Source organism: Vombatus ursinus, unplaced genomic scaffold (genome assembly GCF_900497805.2).
Source record: "Vombatus ursinus unplaced genomic scaffold, bare-nosed wombat genome assembly UNPS02014773.1, whole genome shotgun sequence".
NCBI classification, from domain to species: domain Eukaryota; kingdom Metazoa; phylum Chordata; class Mammalia; order Diprotodontia; family Vombatidae; genus Vombatus; species Vombatus ursinus.
The window spans coordinates 10,628,162-10,648,206 of NW_020954551.1; the positions used below are offsets into that span (position 1 = coordinate 10,628,162).

At 40.8% G+C, this 20,045-nt stretch overlaps 1 protein-coding gene and 1 non-coding gene across 4 annotated transcripts in view; one reads left to right on the forward strand and one right to left on the reverse strand.

Annotated features, from left to right (window-relative positions):
• The window catches only part of ADAMTS9 (ADAM metallopeptidase with thrombospondin type 1 motif 9), a 195,313-nt gene that overhangs the window by 110,537 nt on the left and 64,731 nt on the right, over window positions 1–20,045 (reverse strand). For all 3 annotated transcript variants that reach the window (XM_027863777.1, XM_027863776.1, XM_027863778.1), the window contains 7 exons: window positions 17,280–17,461; window positions 17,055–17,191; window positions 15,745–15,862; window positions 15,375–15,470; window positions 5,041–5,207; window positions 4,819–4,948; window positions 4,304–4,430 (listed from right to left, as the gene is read on the reverse strand). In XM_027863777.1, coding sequence (XP_027719578.1) covers window positions 4,304–4,430; window positions 4,819–4,948; window positions 5,041–5,207; window positions 15,375–15,470; window positions 15,745–15,862; window positions 17,055–17,191; window positions 17,280–17,461 — 957 coding nt within the window. The remainder of the gene's footprint in view (window positions 1–4,303; window positions 4,431–4,818; window positions 4,949–5,040; window positions 5,208–15,374; window positions 15,471–15,744; window positions 15,863–17,054; window positions 17,192–17,279; window positions 17,462–20,045) is intronic.
• LOC114044573 lies at window positions 449–550 on the forward strand. The gene has a single exon (XR_003569264.1). It is a non-coding gene; the product is annotated as a U6 spliceosomal RNA (small nuclear RNA).

Below are 20,045 nucleotides of genomic sequence, written 5' to 3' on the forward strand. Positions count from 1 at the left end.
TGTGGAATCTCCTACCACTGATGCAGATTAGCTGCTCACATGTAAATTATCATCTTAAGAAAGCTGGCTATGAGTCCTGATAGGCCAAGTAATGATCAGTCACATGGATATAGTACCAAAGTATAGGAGGTATCAAAGACAGGATTTGAATCCAGAACTTTCTAACTGTAAGACAATCCCCTCTATCCACTACACCATGCTGCCTTTTCCACACAAACGTTATTCATCTACAGTTTCAGGGTAAGTTCATTCCTTGATGTATAAGAATCTGGAAACTATGGAAAGGAAACTTTCAGATAGAGATAGGGATGTTTTAGGTCACGAGTATATCAGCATCTATTCTTTGCACCCCAATTAATAACAGCAAGCTGCTTAATTGAAAAATCTCTTCATAGCTACCGCCATGGCATCAGGGTTTATCATCAATCACAATGAAAATCACATTGACTTGCTTTCTCATCATCTGTACTAAAATCATAACAACACAGAGACAAGAAGCATGGCCCCAGGAAAGGACGACACGCGAGTTTGTGAAGCATTCCAGCTTTGAAAGAAAAAGAAAAAGACAAGATTTTCTAGGCTCAGAGACTCTTCTTTGTCATTTTTTGCCATGAATCTTAATGAGAGGAAGCCCAACAAAAGTTGGGTCTGTTGCTGTCCAATGTCAAAGATAAGTCACTCCCTGTGACACTAGGGAATACCTAGGAATCAATGAAATAATGTGCATTTGTGTGGCCCATTACATTCCTCAGGGATATTTGTCATCCTGTTAGGGAACTGTGGGAATGTGGGAGTTTCCTTTTGAATCTTCATTCCTGAGATTTTTTTCACCCACTTCTACTCTGCAATGGGCTGAGCCACGATGCCACCATTGTATTCTGTGCTTTAGTCAGGCTGAGGAATTGTTATTATCCAGCCTTGCCCTCAGAGATGCAGACCTGGATGGAGAGCAGAGGCCTGGGTTTTCAGCCAACTGGCAGGAGCAAAACAGGAGTTAGATGTGAATCCCTTCTCCTAGCTGTTCAGAACAGTGCTTCTAAAGCCAGATAACAGAAAAGAAAATTAAAGCATAACTAGAGTTGTAACTAGGTCCTCTGGAGGCTGTGGCAAGCATTTCTTCTGTTGTCTTTCTTATCATAATCCTATCTAGTGGCATGCTGGTAAATGTTTAACAACCAGTTCTCCAAAGGAAAAAAAAAAGGACCTATGATACACTTTGAAGTTTAATTGGCATCATAAACATTTTATCCATCACTTTCTTAAATCTAGACTATCAACAACACAGCAGATCAAGCCCTGATTTGTAGCATTTGCTGAAAATTTAACAATCAGCTCTCATGAGCCATTTTCAAGCTGGCTCCCTAACAATCCCTACTTGTAGTCAGCTCCAATGAGTACTTCTTACCACAAAAACACCATAAGCAAAACTACTATTATTATCTCCCTTATACAGATGAGAATATTGAGCCCAGAGGTTTTAAGTGACTTGCCTAGCATCTACAGTGGGATTTGAACCTATGTCTTCCTGCTTCCTATCTACCATTTGAGTGAATTGGCTTTTTTTTGGCGGGGGGCTATTTCTTCCCCTAACAAGTAGCAACATAAGTATTTATTAATCACTATAATACATGCAGAATGGCATCTTAGTATAGTAGTCAGAAATCCAGCCTATGAGTCAGGAGGGCCGATGTTCAAGTCATGACGTAAAGTAGCTTTGAGACTATAGGAAGGTTCCTTAACCTGTCAATGCCTCACGTGACTGTAAGTTTCACATAGGTTCCTGATCTACATGGGCAAAGATTATTTTCTGCACCTGTGACTCAATTTAGAGTCACAAAGACCTGATTTCCAGACCTATCTCTGACCAGCTTTGTGAACATGGTCAAGCCCTAGATGGCCCTCTAGGAATGTGAGTTAAAAGATACATTGCCTAATCTGCCTTGGCTCCACCAATTAATTCGAAAGTCTGGACCCCAAAGCATTTTAAAATTTGAAAAGTTCTTTACATTGATTAACTTAGTCATGCTCCACTCCCAAATACCGTGAGAGGCAGTACTTTTATTATCCCCATTTAATAGACAAGGAAACAAATTCAGAAGGGGAAAAGTGACAGTCTGGGCTACTTTTCCATGATTTCCTTTTTATTTTTTATTTTTTTTTCTTTTGTGAATTTCCCTGGGATGAGAGAAAATTATTCAAGGCCAACACCTGCAAAAAACAGGACATTGGATGACACTGTCAAAGCTAAATGATGGTGCTATGGGAAGAAAGAGAATGGCTCCAATCAGGAATGGAGACAAAATGAGAAGTGGAGATCCAAACTCTGACATTATCTCAGCCCCAAAATTGCTACTCCCACCATAGATAGTAAAGCAAGCTCTGAAAGAAGCATTTATTTCTTATAATCTTATAATATCACTCTAGGCCTTTTGTACAAACATAGGCCTGTTTTTTTTTCTTGGTCCTTTACAGAACGGCAATGGGAATGTTCAACATTCCATCTGCTTTGCCTCTGGGAGTTGCTATTCCCCAGCTATGTTTGATTCATGAGATTTTTCCATGTAGCCACTAGAGAGATTTGGAAGAGAGCATTGAGATTGTAGAGAGGAACTCAAGGAAGGGCTCCTGAGAGCTGATTTTCTCTCCCTAAAGAGAAAAAAAGACTAATGCACAGAAAACAGTAAACCAGCCAGTCCCCATCATTGAGAGTGCAGAAAATACAAGAACTCCATCGATTGTACACAACCCAGAATGAACGAATGGTTGCCATTTGGCTTGGCTTCCTAGATCAAATGATTGGTGAATGTGGGGGTGTGCTTGATCATTCCAATATATAAATAATCTAAAATTAAGTTAATTAAACTCGAAAAGTATTTATGAAGTAGCTTCTATGTGCAAAGGATTGGAGATAAAGACAAGAATGGAATAGTTCCTGCCCTCAAGGAACATACTTTCCTTAATGGTTTCAGGCTATGCCTAAATAGCCTGGAATAGCCATTTTAAGTTGACTGGTCATCCCATCAGTTTGATGCCTTAAAAAATTCAAAATGATTGATTATCACTACTACTGACAATAAAAACAATATTGGCTTATAGGGATTAGACCTATAATTAGATCTCTAACAATAGGGAATTCCTACATGAGAAAACTCCCTCTTTCAGTGAAGGTCTGCATCTTCTTTGCCTGGGACATAGTAAGCACCTAATAAATGCTTGTTGTCTGACTTTTTACTCCCTGAAAGTTGATCATTCTTGGTTATGTTTCATGAGACTTCTTATCCAGCCATTAGAGATTGATTTAGAGATGGGTATGAGGATAACAGAGAGGAAAAGAGTTGCCTGGGACACTAAGAAGTTAAGTGACTAGCCCAAAGTCATATAACCAGTAAGCTGGTGAGAAATAGGAAGTGAATCCAGGTCTTTCTGGCTCCAAGGCAAAGTCTCTGTTTATATGCCATTATTGCCAATAAAATAACAGTAAGAATGAGGAGAAGGAGGAGAAAGAAGAAGAGGAAGAAGAGGAAGAAGAAGAGGAAGAAGAAGAAGAAGAAGAAGAAGAAGAAGAAGAAGAAGAAGAAACATCAGTAACAGCAAATAATGTATGGCACATTATGTTTTGCAAAATGCTTTACATAATTTAATATTATTTGGTCCGCAGAACAACACTCTGAGGTAGGTCGTACTATCATCTCCATTACACATTGAGGAAATTAAGATTCAAAAATGTTAAGTGACTTGCCCAGGGTTACATTGCTAGGAAGAGTCTAGAGCAGAATTTGAACTCAAGTCTTCCTGACTCCAAGTCCAGTTTTCTATCCACTATGTGACCGACTGGAATTTTGTTTTAGCCTCTACCTTCCCCCCACCAAGTAGCAACACAGTCTGCTGGGCTTTTCAGCCCCTTTTACCATGGCTACAGAAGTCTCCTCCAACCCTAAGGTCTTCTGATTCTGTGATTTGACATAGAGCTAGTGAATATGGTAATGAAGCTACTTGCAGGCAGGAACTCTATTTTGTTTTGCTTCTGCATCTCCACTGCTTAGCTCGGTGCCTGGCCCATAGGAGGCTCTAATAAATGCTTGGCAGATTGGGTTGGAGTTGTTGATCTGATAGGCAAAGGAGAAGCAGGAAACCTCCATAAATTGAAAACACTGGACTTGGATAATCAGCTTCAAAATGACCTAAAGTTGATGGGTGCTGTTTTCTGTGAGAAGACAGGGAAGGATTTGAAAGTAAAGGAAAATATGAAAACCACAACGACATTAACACAACAAATGGTTAACAGGGAAACCTGCAGCCTTACCTTAATTCACACTCAGTGCCACAAGGTTCTGTGACTGGCTCTGGCTGAGGAATCCGATCACACCTTTGATCTGAAACGGTGAGCTGGTCAGATTCTCTGGTGCAGACAGGTTTTCTCTTCCGTTCCCCTGAAAAAGGAAAGAAGAAAAAAAAAAAGACTAAACTATCATTCCAGGAAAGTTATCCATTATATTTCCTACTAAGGAGAAAGGGCAAAAAGACTTCTGATAATCTGACTTCAAAATCTGTCCCTGGAAAGGGAATGGGGAGAACAAACAAATTTAGATAATGCAGCAAAGATGATTATTTACAGACTCATTTGTATATGCAAACTTGTCAGGGCCAGTGAAACAGGAGGTATTCTCAATTTTCCAACAGGTATGGCCACAGATTCCAAAGATCAAGAGGACGAGGAAAAAGGAGATTTGAGCCCAGTGTGTGGACAGAGAACTTCACAGATTGTAGGAAGGTCGCCATTTCAGAAAACAAAGCAAAACCCAGCCTCCAAGAAGATACCTTGGCAGAGTTTACTGCATGCCTGCCAGGGCCCATAGCTGTTCCAGTAGAAGTGCTGAAGGCTGTCTTCAATTGGAATATTGAAGGTGTAACGCACATCGGGATTATACAAATTGCCCACTGAGAGGACCTGAAGTGTGGACACACAAAAAAAAGATCGTTTCTGTAGACCGTCTTTGCTAGGAAGAGAAAAGGCGGCCGATTTGGACTCTAAAGCTTTACCTGAAGCAAAATCTCTTGCTCAATCCGATCTGTTGAGTTGATCCTTTCAACTGCATTGTCTGAGCCACTGTATTCGATGACGGCATTTCCAATTTTGATTTCCTTTTTGGACATTGTAACGACAAAGTCACCATTGAGTAAGAATTCTCCTTGGCTGCTGGATAATGCTGGAGAGAAGGAAATCGGATTCAATGACTTGATGGGACAGGGCAGGTTGGGGTGGGAGGGGGAGAAATCACCAGAAATGGGGAAGCTTCAAGCACACATGTTGAAAGAGGTCCCCTTATTCTTGTAATTGCTCCACAATGGCTCTCCAGGAGATGGACTTCCTTATTTGGGCATTCTTCTTCAATGGGGGGCCTACATGTAAGATCATTGAGTCCTGAACAGTCGTACATGTTCAGATGTATCCGACTAACATATAATTAGCACATGTCAAGTTATTAAGGATACAAAGATGAAAAAGGGCATAATCCCTGTCTCACTGGGCCTTGCCATCTGTCTCTCTGCACCACCCTTAGGATTCCAGGGTCTTTCCATCTGCCTTATGGCTGACTTTTCTTTTATGTCTTGTCTCTTCCAATCTGTGAGGAAAGCTAAGAAAGCAGGAGCTGCCTCGGTTTCCTTATTTGTAATCCCAGCAGTTTTTATGGTGCATGGCACACAGTAAGTCCTTAATAAATGATTCATTCGTTTGTTCGTTCATGGTATAGGACATGTACACTCCTCACAAACTTAACAGAACTTAGAATGTGACAGATTCCAGGAGTGTACAAAAGGGGACTGGGTCAAAGCTACATGAGTTAGAAGGGGAAAGCTTCACTTCTTGCTGGAAATTATCCGGGAAGGCTTCACAGAGAAGGTAGTATCTGAGTTGGGCCTTAGACAAGAAGAAAGATTGCAACAGTAATGGAAAAGATTTAAGAGTAATCTTTTTGAGGTACAGGGAATACTATAAAGCAAACTGGAGAATGGACCGTAATCCATTAGGCTACAGTGCTCTGTAACTGAATGGGAACTCCTTAAAGGCAGGGAATCTGTTGTCAGTCAGTCATTAAGCATTTATTCGACAAGAATATTGATGGAGAATCTACTATGTACAAGTCAATCAGCACTTATTAAGTGCCTACTATGTGCCAAGCATTGTGCTAAGTGCTGGGGATACAAAGAAAGGCAAAAGATAATCTCTGCCCTCAAGGAGCTTACAGTCTAATGAGACGGCATACAAACAACTATGTGCAAACAAACTATAAACAGGATAAATTTAAGATAATTAACAGAGTTTTTTTAAATCTTTCTTTATAGTGCCTAGGACAGTACCCGGCACACAGTAAGTGCTTAATAAATGCTTACTAACAGACTGTTGGCTGAAAAGGAGCAGGGTGAAACAGGTTTGGAAAGGTAGACTCCTAGCACTATAGATTTAGAGTTGAAAGGGACTTTAGGGGTCAAGTCCAGTGCTTAGCACAATGCCTGGTACACAGTAGGTGCTTAATAATTAATTAATCCAGTTCAATTTCCTCATTTTACAGATGAGAAAAGTTGAGGCTCAGAGAAAGGAAGGGTGTGTGTGTTTCCAGGGTTACTCCACTAGTAAAGTGTCTGAGGCAAAGAAAGAACTCTAGGCCTTTCTGACTTCAAGTATAGCCTCACTCCATCTACTGCAGGTGAACTAAGGTCAGGCTGCAGAGTTTTAACTATCAGATAACAGAATTTGTGTCTTATTCAGCAGGCACTGGGGAGCTACTGGAGATTGCTTGGAGAAGAAAGGGATATGATGAGACCTGCACACCAAGAAGAAGATTTTGGTAGCAATAGGGGTATCAGATTGGAGACAGTAGACACTGGAGATGGAGAATAAAGTTGTTAAAAGAATGAGATAAGAAAGTTGAAAAGGTCACAGATTTAAAACTAGAAGGTCTAAGTAAGAACTAAGTGGTGATGTAGATAAAACTCTAGGCCTGGAATCAGGAAGACCTCAATTCAATTCCAGCCTCGGACACTTACAAACTGTGTGGCCCTGGGCAAATTATTTCACCTCCATCTGTCTCAGTTTTTTTCACCTGCAAAATGGGAGTCGTAATAGCGTTTACCTCCTAGGGTTATTATGAGATCAAATGAGATAATAATTGTAAAGTGATTTGCTAACCTTAAAGTAATATATAAAGTTGACTATTATTATGATAATTATATTATTATATTTTATATATATATATATATATAATTATATATAATTATTATTATTATGATAATAATATTATTATAATTGAGAAAAACATAGGAGAAACTTTCATGAACTGATGCAGGATGAAGCAAACAGGAAGAGGAAAGTAATATACACACCTAATACAGTAACATCAATAAAAATAATACCATGAAGCTAAATGCTGTAATTGTTAGAACTAATTCTGGCTCCAGAGAACCAATGAGATGTGCCTTCTTCCTTCCCTTGGAGAGGTGGGGAATCATGAGTACAGAGTAGTGCGTACATTTTATGGCGTGGTCACTGTGTTGGTTAGTTTTCCTTAACTGGTGCCGTAGTTTACAAAGGATAGCTCATTGGATGTGGCTGTGTGAATATGCATGTAGATAATTGTGATGTTAAAAAAAAATCACCAACAAAGCTTTAATTTTTTTAAATGGCTAGTAGCTTCTACTTCCACTGAAATTCACACAGCATGAGTCGAATAAAAAAGTGCTGTTAGTATGCAGGATGACTGAGGCCCAGTGGGTCACGGGCTTGGAGACCGGGTTGCTTCCGTGGCAATTGATCAACAAAAGACAGGATTCACGAGATGGCTTCTAAATCTGGAGACAGTAGGGTGTGCAGCCAATAAAGCTACCCAACTCTCTGGACCCCTACCTGGTGTTTTACTACAATAAAAGGCTCAGTGTCGAAAGGCCAGTGCTTTAAATTATGTAGTGGATGGGTGGAATCTATTCAAGTAGGAAAAGTAAATTCCAGGTCACCTGGAGACTCATTATCACATGTGACTGTCATACTTTTCTACCTCCCATATTTCAACTCACTTTGGGCTCAAGGACATCTCATTGGAACCTCCCCCTTGCCATGGGGAGGTAGGCATAAGAATTTAAATGGGCAAGGATGCTGCAGGTTATGAACCTAAATAAAATGTTTAGTGCCAGAAAGGCGCCACAGTATAGTACAAAGGTCACTGGATTTGGAGTCTGAAGACCTGGGTGCTAACCGTATCTCTAATACTTATTGTGACCTTGGGAAAATCACAATCTCCTTGGGCCTCAGTTTTCTTATTTGTACAGTGAGGAGGCAGCCTGGCATGGGTAATCCCTGAGGTCTCTTCTGGCTCTAAATCAATGATCCTAAGATTAAAACTACAGGTAGATTGTGATGAATATGTTATGAATCATGGGAAGTGGTTGTAGTATTCAAATTTGTGCTATTTGAAGTTATAAATTATATATGAAATATGGGCATTGGTTCCAAAACAATGGAAACAGACAATGAAAATCTGAATAATGAGACCACTTCTTAGGTCACCGGTCACACGATGGGACCTAACTGTATGAACTTTTGAAATAAAAAAGAGGGAGAGGGGAATTAAGGTTGGCTGAGAAATTCATCAATGCTTGTCTCCAATTTATAAAAAACAAAGTGACCAGAGGCAGTGTGGTGTATGTAATGGGAAGGACAGGGAAGAAAAAAAGGGGAAAAAAAATAAATTTGCATGATAAATATTATATATTTAAAAGGAATTAGCAAGTGGTGTATAATAGACTTGCAGTTTCATGTGCAATCATCTTTTTTTTATTACACTATGTTATGGAAATGCTTGTTTTATTCCCTAAATTGAAAGTTAATTTTTTTTTAAATGTACAAGATTCAGAGTCAGGAGACTGTGAGTTCAAAGCCCACTTCTGACAGTTACTGACTGAAACCTTAAGCAAATCATTTAGACTCAGGCAACGCTCTAAGACTTTTCAACATGCAATAAACTCTTACTCTCCATCGATGGGGTCAATGATCATAGAGGCTTGGTATAGCAACCTATCATTTTCTAATATGCCACATAACGGAGTGATGACTTTTTAAACTAGGCTGACTCAGGAAATAGTGGGTTCTTGCTCACTGGAGGCCTTTATGCAAGGCCTGAATGGCCACTTATCAACTTGTTTGTACAGTGGATTCTTGCTTCAAAGCAGTTGGATCCTGGACCTAAAAAGGGACCTCCAAGCTTCTTTTATCTAATCCCCTTATTATACAGATGAGAAACTGAGACCCAGGGAAGCTTAGTAACTTGTCTAAGGCCACACAGCAAGTAACTATCAGGGCCAGGACTGGAATCCAGCTCCTCTGACTGCAGAACCAACGCTCTTTCTACAGAACCAGAATGACCTCTGACATTCCTTCCAATTCTGAAATCCTGTGATTCTGAATGCTGATAAAACTGAACGAAATATCTCAAAAGTAGCTACTATGTATGATATCTCAAAAAACAATCACAAGAGAAAAGCTGAGCATGGTTCTTTCTGAAGGGCTGATTTGGGGAGTAGAGGGTGGAGAGGGGGCATGGTTTTGCTTTAACCCTCACCTTTGAAGGGATATGCAAACATTTTAACAGCCAGACCTTCTGCTGTAGCCCCTTAGGAAACAAATGATTTCCTGAAAACAGCCCCCATCGCTGCTGCACTGCACCACTTCAAACTAATGTGATTACAGGCTAATTTCCTGAGTTAGTTTCCCCACTATTTCACCCATCACAGCCATGCCGATGCCAAAACAAAGGCTCTCTCCTCGACAACTTGCCCTCCCTAGAACTACGTGAAAAGAGTCCAGCTTTTAAACACAAACTCTAAGGAATAATGAAGCCGATTGCCTAGCAACTAATACCTGAAGAAATCCTAGCTCAAGCGTTGATGGAGGTGTTCAGTTGGACCCGACTCAGGAATATGTTCCTTCACTGCGCCTTCCTCTAACAGAAGGGTAAACATTGACCCATCCTGGTCTCAATGACAATGTGAAATTCTCAAATTGTTAAGTAACCACTGCAGAGTTCACTGCATCCAAGGTCTTAATGTTCACGCTTGGGACTCAAGCTCCAAGGAAGAACACTTGTCATTGGCCTTCCCATAATATCCATTTTTTAAAAAGACTTCAACCAGCAGACACACACACACACACACACACACACCCTAGAGTGCTGTCCGGATGACAAATCTTCTTTAAATTTGCATTCATCCTTTACAAGGAGATTAAGGGCCCTTCAATGAGGAATAAAAGGTTATCTGGCAGCTTCCTCTGAATACAGGGGCTTGACCTTGGTCAATTAAGTTGAAGGTGGATCAAGGCCACACTTGGAAGGAGATTATTTTTGAAGGAAAGAGAAGAATAGCAGAGAATCCCCCTGCCCCCTCCTCTCTTTTTAAAGAAGAAGAAAGAAATAGCTTTCTTTGACATGGCTTTCAGCTTGGTGGAAATTAATTCATAAAGCAGTTTGCATGTAGCGCCAATTGGCTTCAACACAAAGTTCTAACAGTAATGTATGCAGGACTCTACCGTCAAAGCTAGGGCAGGGGAAAACTCGATCCATTATTTACATAGTAGTAGTTATGAATCTGGGGCCGCTAATTTAAAGAAAGGGTTAAGGAAGCCCTCTGCCAGTGGCAAAATAAATGCACAATCTCAGAGTTGGAAGAGGTTTCAGAAGCCAAGCAGTCCAATATGTAGCGGAGAAGAAATCCCTCTCGAATAATGTCGATAAGTGACCATCCAGTCTTTGCTCAGAGATACCTAGTGAGGGAGAAGTTCCCCACCACCCAAGGTGCCCAGTCACACATCTAGATTGTTCTAAGTGGTTAGGAAACTTTTCATGATAACAGGTCTAAATCTACCCCTTGGGAAACTCCACCCTTTGCTCTTGGTTCTGGATAGAGCACTGGGCCTGGAGTTAGGAAGACCTGATCACAAATCTGGCCTCAGATGCTTACTAGCCTAGCTGTGTGAATCTGGGCAAATCCCTTTACCTCTGCCTCAGTTTTCTCAACTGTAAAATGGGCATAATAGCACCTACCTCATAGGGTTGTTGTAAAGATCATATGATCATAAAGATCATATATTTATAAAACACTTAGCCAGTGCTTGGCACATAGTAGGTGCTTAATAAATGCTTATAATCCTTATGATTCTTCTATTTAGGGAGGCAGGATAAAAGCAGACTATGCTAAGTAACTTAATTTGTTTTTACCTGATCTGAGCTTTCTTCAGGAGGTTCCAGGAATGCCCTCTTCCCAATGCAGACTGGCCCCAGCTCTGAATCTTATAATCTTGTGTCTGGGGCCCTGAGAGAATCAATAACTTTCCCCAGGCTCACACAGCCCATTTGCATCAGATGTAGCACTTGAACCCAAGGCTTTCTGACTCCAAGGCCAGCTCTCTGGCCACTCTTCCTTTTTAAAGCAGGAGAACACTGGGTAGCTAGGGAGTGGCTGCTTGGTCAGCAGGGACCTCACTCCTTACAAGGTCCAGGCACCATGACCTCATCTCTCCTCCTGTACTTTGCTTCTGCCAACTCCTTGCACCCCTATGTTTGCCTTCAGGACTCTCTATTCCATCAGTACAGGTTGGGACATAAGCATACACTCAGTGCTGCATCCCCTCTCACCAAACAGACTATATCAAAATCAGTCACCCATGGCACACATATTCAATATCCCTTCTGTATCATATCAGAAAGTGTAGGCAGGATGATGTAATCAGACTTACCAAGTAACTGAAACAACCATAATGCGTTTCTCAGAACCCAGGAACTGAAGATTTGGAAAAGAACCCAGAGATCATCTAAGTCAAAGTCCACCAGACCAAGAGTTGCCTTGACAAAGTCTCCAACAATTGGTCTTTCAGCCTCTATCTAAATACCTATGGTAACAAGGAATTCATGACTTCTTGAGGTAATCAATTCTATTTTGAAACAATTTTGTTAAGAATGTTTCCCTTATACCAAGAAAATTCCACCTGTGGATGCTAATTTTCCCCTCTGGGGTCAAGCATGAAAATTCCTTTGGTTACATGACAGGAAGACTGCTATCCCATCTTCCCGCTTCCAGACTAAGCAAATATTCCCAGTTCCTTCAACTGAATTTAGTCTTCATAGGTTCTCCAGACTTCTGTACCAGCCCTTCCTTTCCCCTGGTTGTCATCTTCTGAACACACTCTGTAGCTCCACCGAAAAATGTGGCACTCAGGACTGAGACACGATGTTTCCAAATGCAGTCCAGGCAGCACAAAATAAGAGTAGAATCATTGCTTCCCTCATTCTTGTCATTATAGCTCCATTAAGGCATCCTACAATGTAATTAGCTTTTTTTTGGCTGTCTGGTCACCTTGTTGACTCATCTTAAGTTTCCAGCCCATTAAAATCACCATATCTTTTGCACTTATGAAACTGGTTTTCAAAAATAAGTACAGATCTTTTATACACATCTGTATTAAATTTTCCCTTATAGGATCCAATCCAATGAAACCTTACTAGGTTCCACCCGTCCTTCATTGGGGTAAGCTATCATCTTCTGCTTAGTGTCATCAATCGATCAACAGGCATTTATTAAGCACCTATCCTATGTCAGTCATTGAGCTTTAGCACACCAAGACTATAAAGACAATTGAAAAAGTCCCTGCCTTCTCTGGAACATAAGTATGTACAAACATAGTATTATAAAAGTCACCTGGAAATAATATGCCAACAACTATAATATAAACATCAAAAGGCAATTTTAGGGGAGGTACTTGTAGCTGGAGTAATCATAAATGGTTTCATGGAGGAGACAGTGCTTAGCTAGACTTTGAAGGAAATTATGAATCATCATCACCGTCATTAAAGCTAGAACTTTGATAACATTTTAAGGTTTGCAAAACATTTTACAAATATCTCATTTTATCCTCACAATCCCTGGGAATGAGATAGTGAGCAACTTGGAGAAAATAAATGCATAACACAATTGTAGTTCATTTTGCATTATTAACATTTTCCCAACTTTAGCAGATCAACAAAACAATAAGTCAAACCCTAATTTGTAGCATTTGCCTATTTCTGAGGTGAAAATACTTACATTGAAAATGTAATAATAAGCTCTCAAGAACCAGTTTGAGCTAGTTCCAGAACATCTCTTTTGGGAGTTGGATGCTATTATTATTTCCTTTTAGAGGTGAGGAAAACCAAGGAGGACAGAAGTTAAGTTGCCATGGGTCAAAAGAGCTAGTAAGTATCTGAGGCCCAATGTGAACTTGGCTCTTGCTGATTCCAGGTACAATGCTCTATCTACCACAGCTAGAGGCAGGGACAGGGAAGAAGTGCATTCTATCCAAAGGTACAAAGAAAGGAGATGAAATGTCTCGCGTGAATAACAGCAAGAACAGCAGTTTGGTTGGACCATCTAGTGTTCAAAGAGAAATTACACACAATAAGCCCAGAAAAGTAGTTTAGGAGCCAGGACATCTGCAAATAGGACAAGCGTGCTTTCTGTGGCTTAAATTAAATCACTGATAAAAATGCTAAATAAAATAGGACCAAGGACAGATCTCTGGTACCTTCATGAGAAATCTCCCTCTAAGATCACATTCCTCCTCAGAGATTGCTCTTTGGGCTGGGCCATCCAACTAGTTCTGAATCTAATTAAATCTAAATCCAACCATACAATCATCCAGTCCCCATCTCCATCTTGCCCTCTAAATGCAGCATACATGACACTGTCAAACTGATTTGCTGGAATCTAAGGAGTCTATGTCTATGGCCCTGCTCTTAGTCTAGTTACCCTGTTAATGAAGGAAATGAAGTTTATAACTACAGACCACAGGGCATCCCATCACCCCGGTCCTCTGATCCTCCTGCAAAGCTATGTCCATCACAGGTTAATATACAACATACAGTCTCTACATCACAGCTGCTGGAGTGTAAAATGCAACCTTAAACACAGATAACCACAAAAAAATGGCTATAAAAGGAAGAAATAGCATGGACTAATTTCCACTTAAAGCCACTGCCTGGTCATCAGTGTTGATATGTTTTAGTTCTGGGTCTATCTTAGACCAGGGGTGGGGAACTTGAGGCCTTGAGGCCACATGTGGCCTTCTAGGTCCTTGGATGAGAACTTTTGACTGAATTGAAGTTTTACAGAACAAATCCTTTTATTAAGGGGATTTGTTTTGTGAAGTCTGGATTCAGTCAAAGGGCTGCACTTGAGGACCTAGAGGGCCACATGTGGCCTCCACGCCACAGGTTCCCCAACTGTTTCTTAGACTGGTCATCATTTTCATGATTGGTTTGAAGTCCAAGGTCAAACTTTTAATAATAATTACACTGGATCACTTCAGTTCAGAGGATCAGAGGATTTCAGACTTAGAAGGCATTCCCAGAGGCTGCCCAATCCAATCCATATGTTTTTTTTTAAAAAGGATTCTCTTTATGCCATACTTGACAAGAGACCTTCTATGCTGGAAGACCCATAGTAGGAGGGCATCTACTGAGGCAGCCCCTTCCACTTTGGGATCATTCTAATCATTAGGAAACTTTTCCAAACCTCAAATCTAAATTTGCCCCCTTTGCAACTTCTTCCTATTACCCGAACTCTTCCCTCTGAGAACAAGGAGATCAAGCCTGATGCCTCTTCCATATGACAGCCCTTCAAATACTGGAAAATAGTTATCATGTGCCTTCTCTTCTCCAGGCTAAACATTCCCAGATCCTTCAAATCCAGCCTTAGACACTCACTCAAATCCAGATATGACTTTAAAAGTTGAACAGGAAAATGACCCTTTGAGCAGAAGAGCAGGAGGCCAGAGCTCATGAAGACTTCTGTCCGAGGCCTGACTTCACTACTCCCTAGTTGAGTGATCTTGGGCGATTTTCCAGGGGGCCTTACTATGTCTCAGTTTCCTCATCTAACAATCTATAATGCTATGAAGTCATAAAAGATATTAAACAGATGAACCAACTCAAAAATTTAAAAACCAACCCTAATGAGAATAATGAATCCCTTCTGAACAGTCATGCCAAGTACATTAAAAATGATCACAGGGTTGTGGTCTGTTTTGTTTATTTTTAATTTTCTACTCCCCATCGTGAAAGGTGTGAAAATTGATTTGTATAGCTCTGAAACATTAAAATATATAAACTGAAAATGAACCTACTAGGGAGAAGAATTATGAATTTAAAAGAAAATCTTCTTCACTGAAATGGTCACCCTATCTCCACATGGCCTTTGAGAGGCTAATCAAACTATCCTCACTGGACCTGCCAATTTTTTTCTGTAAACAAAAAGGGCTGTATAGGCCATAGAGGCCTAACACCTGCTCATCTCACCTAGGTAGTTGTCATCCTCTGCCTTCCCTGAGAAGCTGTGCTGTCGCACATCAATATTGGTAGCACCCGGTGGGATCCTGACCACAGTGTTGTAACCTAAAAAAAATACAAAAGTCATTCAGGAGGGTCCTGGCCAGTTTGTTTCCTTTGAACAGAGAAGACAAGTTGTCTCTCAGCAAAGAAAGAGGAGCTAGAATTCAAATCCACAAGACAAATTCCCTCTGAATGGTAGTTTTTCACAGCCAGATGTAGAAGAGAGCATCATTTGGCTGACTTCACACTTGATGTTAATTTTTTGCTCGTTACCTGTGGTTAAAAATGCTTAACTTTGGCATTTTTCTCCTTGTGGTACCAAAAAACAGATTCTTACCATAATGTACGGTATTAAATGTCCCCGCCACGGTTTTGCATGAAGAGTTATCACCACCGCAAACCCCACATTTATCTCGCCGTGCTTTTGAGTTTAATACATGATCACATCCAGCTTGCTTTAAGAGAGAAAATATTTGGACAAACAGTAAGCATGAAACTGAAAGATAAGGAGGCATATATTCAGTCTTATTACCTATTACTTCTTTCACACATTCTCCATTCCTGTCAAACTGGCCTGCCCAGTATCTCCTATACATGACATGCCATCTCCCACTTGCATGCTTTCGCAAAAGCAGTCTTCCATATCTAGAATGCCCTCCTTCTCCCTTGCATCTCATAGACTCATCTTTCTTCAAAGCATAGCTCGGGTAGTCTCAAGAAGATCAGTGCTACCAGTCTCATCTCAGACACTTTCTAGCTCTGCGACCCTGAGCAAGTTACTTCAACTCTGACTTGGTTACTACATCTGTAAAAGGGGAATAGTAACAGCACCTACTTCCCAGGGCTATTGTGAGGATAAAATGAGATCTTTTAAAAGAGCTTTGTAGTCCGTAAAGTGATTACAAATGCTATAAAATTACAAATAAATAAATATTGGCTATTCTTATTAACATGTACCATCTCTTACATGAGGATTTTTCTGATTTCCCCCCACAATTATTGCCCTCCCCTCCACTCTTGAAATCACTTTGTATTGCTTTATATACATCAGGGATCCTTAACCTGGAATCTGTGAAGTTGTCTTGTTTTTTAAAATATGATGGTAACTGTCTTTCAACATAATTGGCTTCTAATTTATGCATTTAAGACCATTATTCAGAGAAGGGATTTCTAGGCTTCACCAGTTTGCTGAAAGGGTCAATGGCACAAAGGAAGTTAAGAATCCCTGGTATATAAGTATACTTATTTGTATACTTTATCAGAGCATGCCATCATGCCTTCCCCTAAGAGAAGTACAGTAGTGGGGAAGAGGCAGAGCCAATAGGATGGTCCTCGCAGGATGTGCATCCTGCCTTGGGTCCTCTTTTGTCCAACTCTGCCTCTGGCTCCAAATAGGAACAGTTACAGTATGAGGTAACTTGGCATGCTATTCCTAGGAATAGGAACCATGCTCAGGAAGAGAGAGCTAAGGGAGGGCATATGCAAGGGGAATTCCATTTCCATGGAAGACAGCTGTGGCGGAACATGTCGGGGATGGTCTGCCATCAGCCAAGGTCCTCAGGCTATGTTTCCATTGTTCAGAGGCTGCATTCAGCTACTGTATGGCATTGTGCCAATCCTCTGAAGGAAATTAATTACTGTACTCACCCTACAAAGCCCTTGGACACAGATATCATTGGTGTCTTGTCCACAGGGAGTGCCGTCCACCACTCGGTCTCGGAGCTGATAGTAAGCCGTATTTCCTGCTACCCTACAGAACAGTTTGCACCGGTCTTTCATCAAAACTAAGAAAGAGAAACAAGAAGAGATGGGAATTTCATGCCTGGACCCAGTGGCTACCTACTATAGAAATCAGCTTCCCATTCTACTTACTTCCACTGTACTTTGGAACCCAGCGCACGTTGGGAAGTAGGCCATTAATGTTAAAATGCTTTCCATCAAAGTGGGCACACTGCTCATCTCGGAAATCCCTCTTCTGATGAGGACATGGTTCAGTGTTACAGGATTTAAATTTCATTCTGCGACCTGTGCAGTATCTTCCACCATTCCGAGGCCTGAGAAAATACAAAGAGTGCGTCATATTGGTATGGGATGGGTGGTTCTCCCAGTTCCACCGTCTCTAATGCACGTCCTCTGTTCTCCTATCTCTAATGGTTTGTTTCTTACCATTCACAAGGAATTCCATGCCAATTGTCCTGTGACTCCCAGATTATAGACCTTCCATTTTACAAGAGGCAGAAATGAGTTCAGAGAACACAGGCTATGAGATCTGGAGATGAAAGAGACCTCAATGTCCTAGTCCAACCTCCTTTCTTAAGATAAGGCAACTGAGGACCAGTTAACTGAACTGCCCAGGGTCTTACAATACAATGGACTCGCAGAATCCTATCCCTAAAGCTAAAAGGGGCTTCAAAAGCCACTGAGTCCAACTCCCTGATGAGGGAACCGAGACTCAGGCAAAGGGACTTGCCCAAGGTCATGTAGATAGTAAATGATAGAGGTTACATTTGAACTCAGGTCTTCTGACTGCAGGTCAATATGCTCTTTGCATTCTCTACTTCCCGAGGATATCACTCCCTTCCTCATATGTAATATCAGATCATTACTTTGCACCCCATCCTTGTAGCATGGTAACAAAATAGGGATTGGGACTAAATTGGGATTTAACTGGTGTAGAGAACTCCCATGTGAGGACGATCTCAATGCAGGTGAAACTGATAGTCTCAGGGAAATGCCAGAGAGGTTAAGTAACTTATTTAGGGGTCACAAAGCCTGTGTCAAAGGTCTTCTTGGCTCTGAGATCAGCTAAAATATGTTTTTTTTAAAAAGCCTATAAAACCTCTAATTTTAGTAAATTGAAGGATCTTGTATTTATAATTTTAATTGAAGGATAGACCTAATGGATTTGAGAGTGCGTGGTCCTTAAAAGTCATACAATCTCATATTCTCTTTTTTATGAATAAGGAAACTGAGCCCCCAGAGAGGTGAAAAAGGTCTCAGAGTCACTGAAGTTTTAAGCAGCAGAGCCAGGATTTGATCATGGCCCTCTGGCTCCAAAGCCAAAGCTTTTTCAACTGCCTCCCAAATGGGGGTGGGGGGGTGGGGTGGGAGCTGGGAAGGGAAGGGCCAGGCAGTCAGAGTGAGTGGAAGCATACTGGTTTCATTAACTTCTGTGTGACAAGAGTATGGTTTTGTTTGGATCTTTTTTTTTTTTGTCTTGTCAGGCAGATCAGTGCAAATTTCAGCCCTGCGTGCAACTCTGTACGTTCATTTTCCAGATGTGACCCAGAGAGCAAATTATATAACACATCTTTCAGAAGTCAGAAACTGGACAGTTTTACCCAGGAAAATGGAAGACTTTACAGATGTCTTCAAAAACACCCCTGAAGTCAATAGAAAGACTCCCGCATTTTCACTGCAGAAGGAGTTTTTTTCAGGATTTTCCTAACAAAAATTAGCTTTCCTTAAAAAAGAAATACAGGAGGGGAGAAAGGAGGGAGAGAGGGAAGAAGGAAGGAAGAGAGAAGGAAGAAAGAAGAAACAAAAAAGAGAAAGAGAGAGGGAAAGAGAAAGGAAGGGAGGAAGGAAGAAGTTCATATAGCAGCCATTTATTCAAATCAGGATTTATTGGGCCCCTACAATTTCTTAAGTAGCTTCCAGCCCCAGCAATGAGGACAAGGGCCAAAGAGGGCAGTAGAATGAATGTCTAGATGCTAGATGTGCCAACAGGTAGCTGTGGCCTTGATCCAAAGCTGAGATGGGAAACTCGGCTGGGCTATAAACCAGCTCTCTGGATAAACCAAAGATTTTGACCAAGCTTGCATATTTGCATATTGTCCCAGGCACCTAGCAGTGGCATAATGGGTGAGGTAGGAAGACCCAAGATCACATTCTACCTCAGACATTTCCTAGCTGTGTGACCTCATCCAGGTCACTTAAACTCTCTCAGCCTCACTTTCCTCATCTGCAACACGGGGATAATAACAGCACCTCCCTCACAAAGTTGTTGGAAAGATCAAATGACTTTTGTAAATCTTAAAGGGCTACTATGAGAATAGAGAGTTGAATGGAGCTGAAGCAGGAACACCAACCAGCAGTTCCTAGACCATATTCTAATATGAGTAGGATCTGTACTTTCATCATTCATCTTCCATGATGAAATAGACAGCTCAGTCATAAGTATGTTAGCCCTAGGCAGTACCTGTGGCAGAGACAAGTTGGCTAACATCGTCTCCCTTTGCTTTTAGACAGCATTAAAAATAATCAATGTTGCACGGTCATTTATTTTTTATGATTCATTCATCTATTGAATAGACCATCTGAATGTTAAGTCAATGAAATTTTTATTCATAGTTGATTTAGCTTCATTGGTGGAATATTCTCATTCTTTATTTACCCACAAGCAATATCACATTCATAAAGGTAAAACTATGCAGGAGATGCCTAATTTCTCCTATTTCCTGAGAGATGTTGCTTGGATTTGTTTTTATATGCTATATAACAAAGTGTCCTCCCGGGGCTCAACTTATCTACCGAGAAAAGCAGCCTGGTATAATGGATAAAATGTTGGCCTTTTGCATCAGGAATACCTGAGTTCAATTCCTGGTTCTGATATTTATTGTGTGCCCATGGATGAGT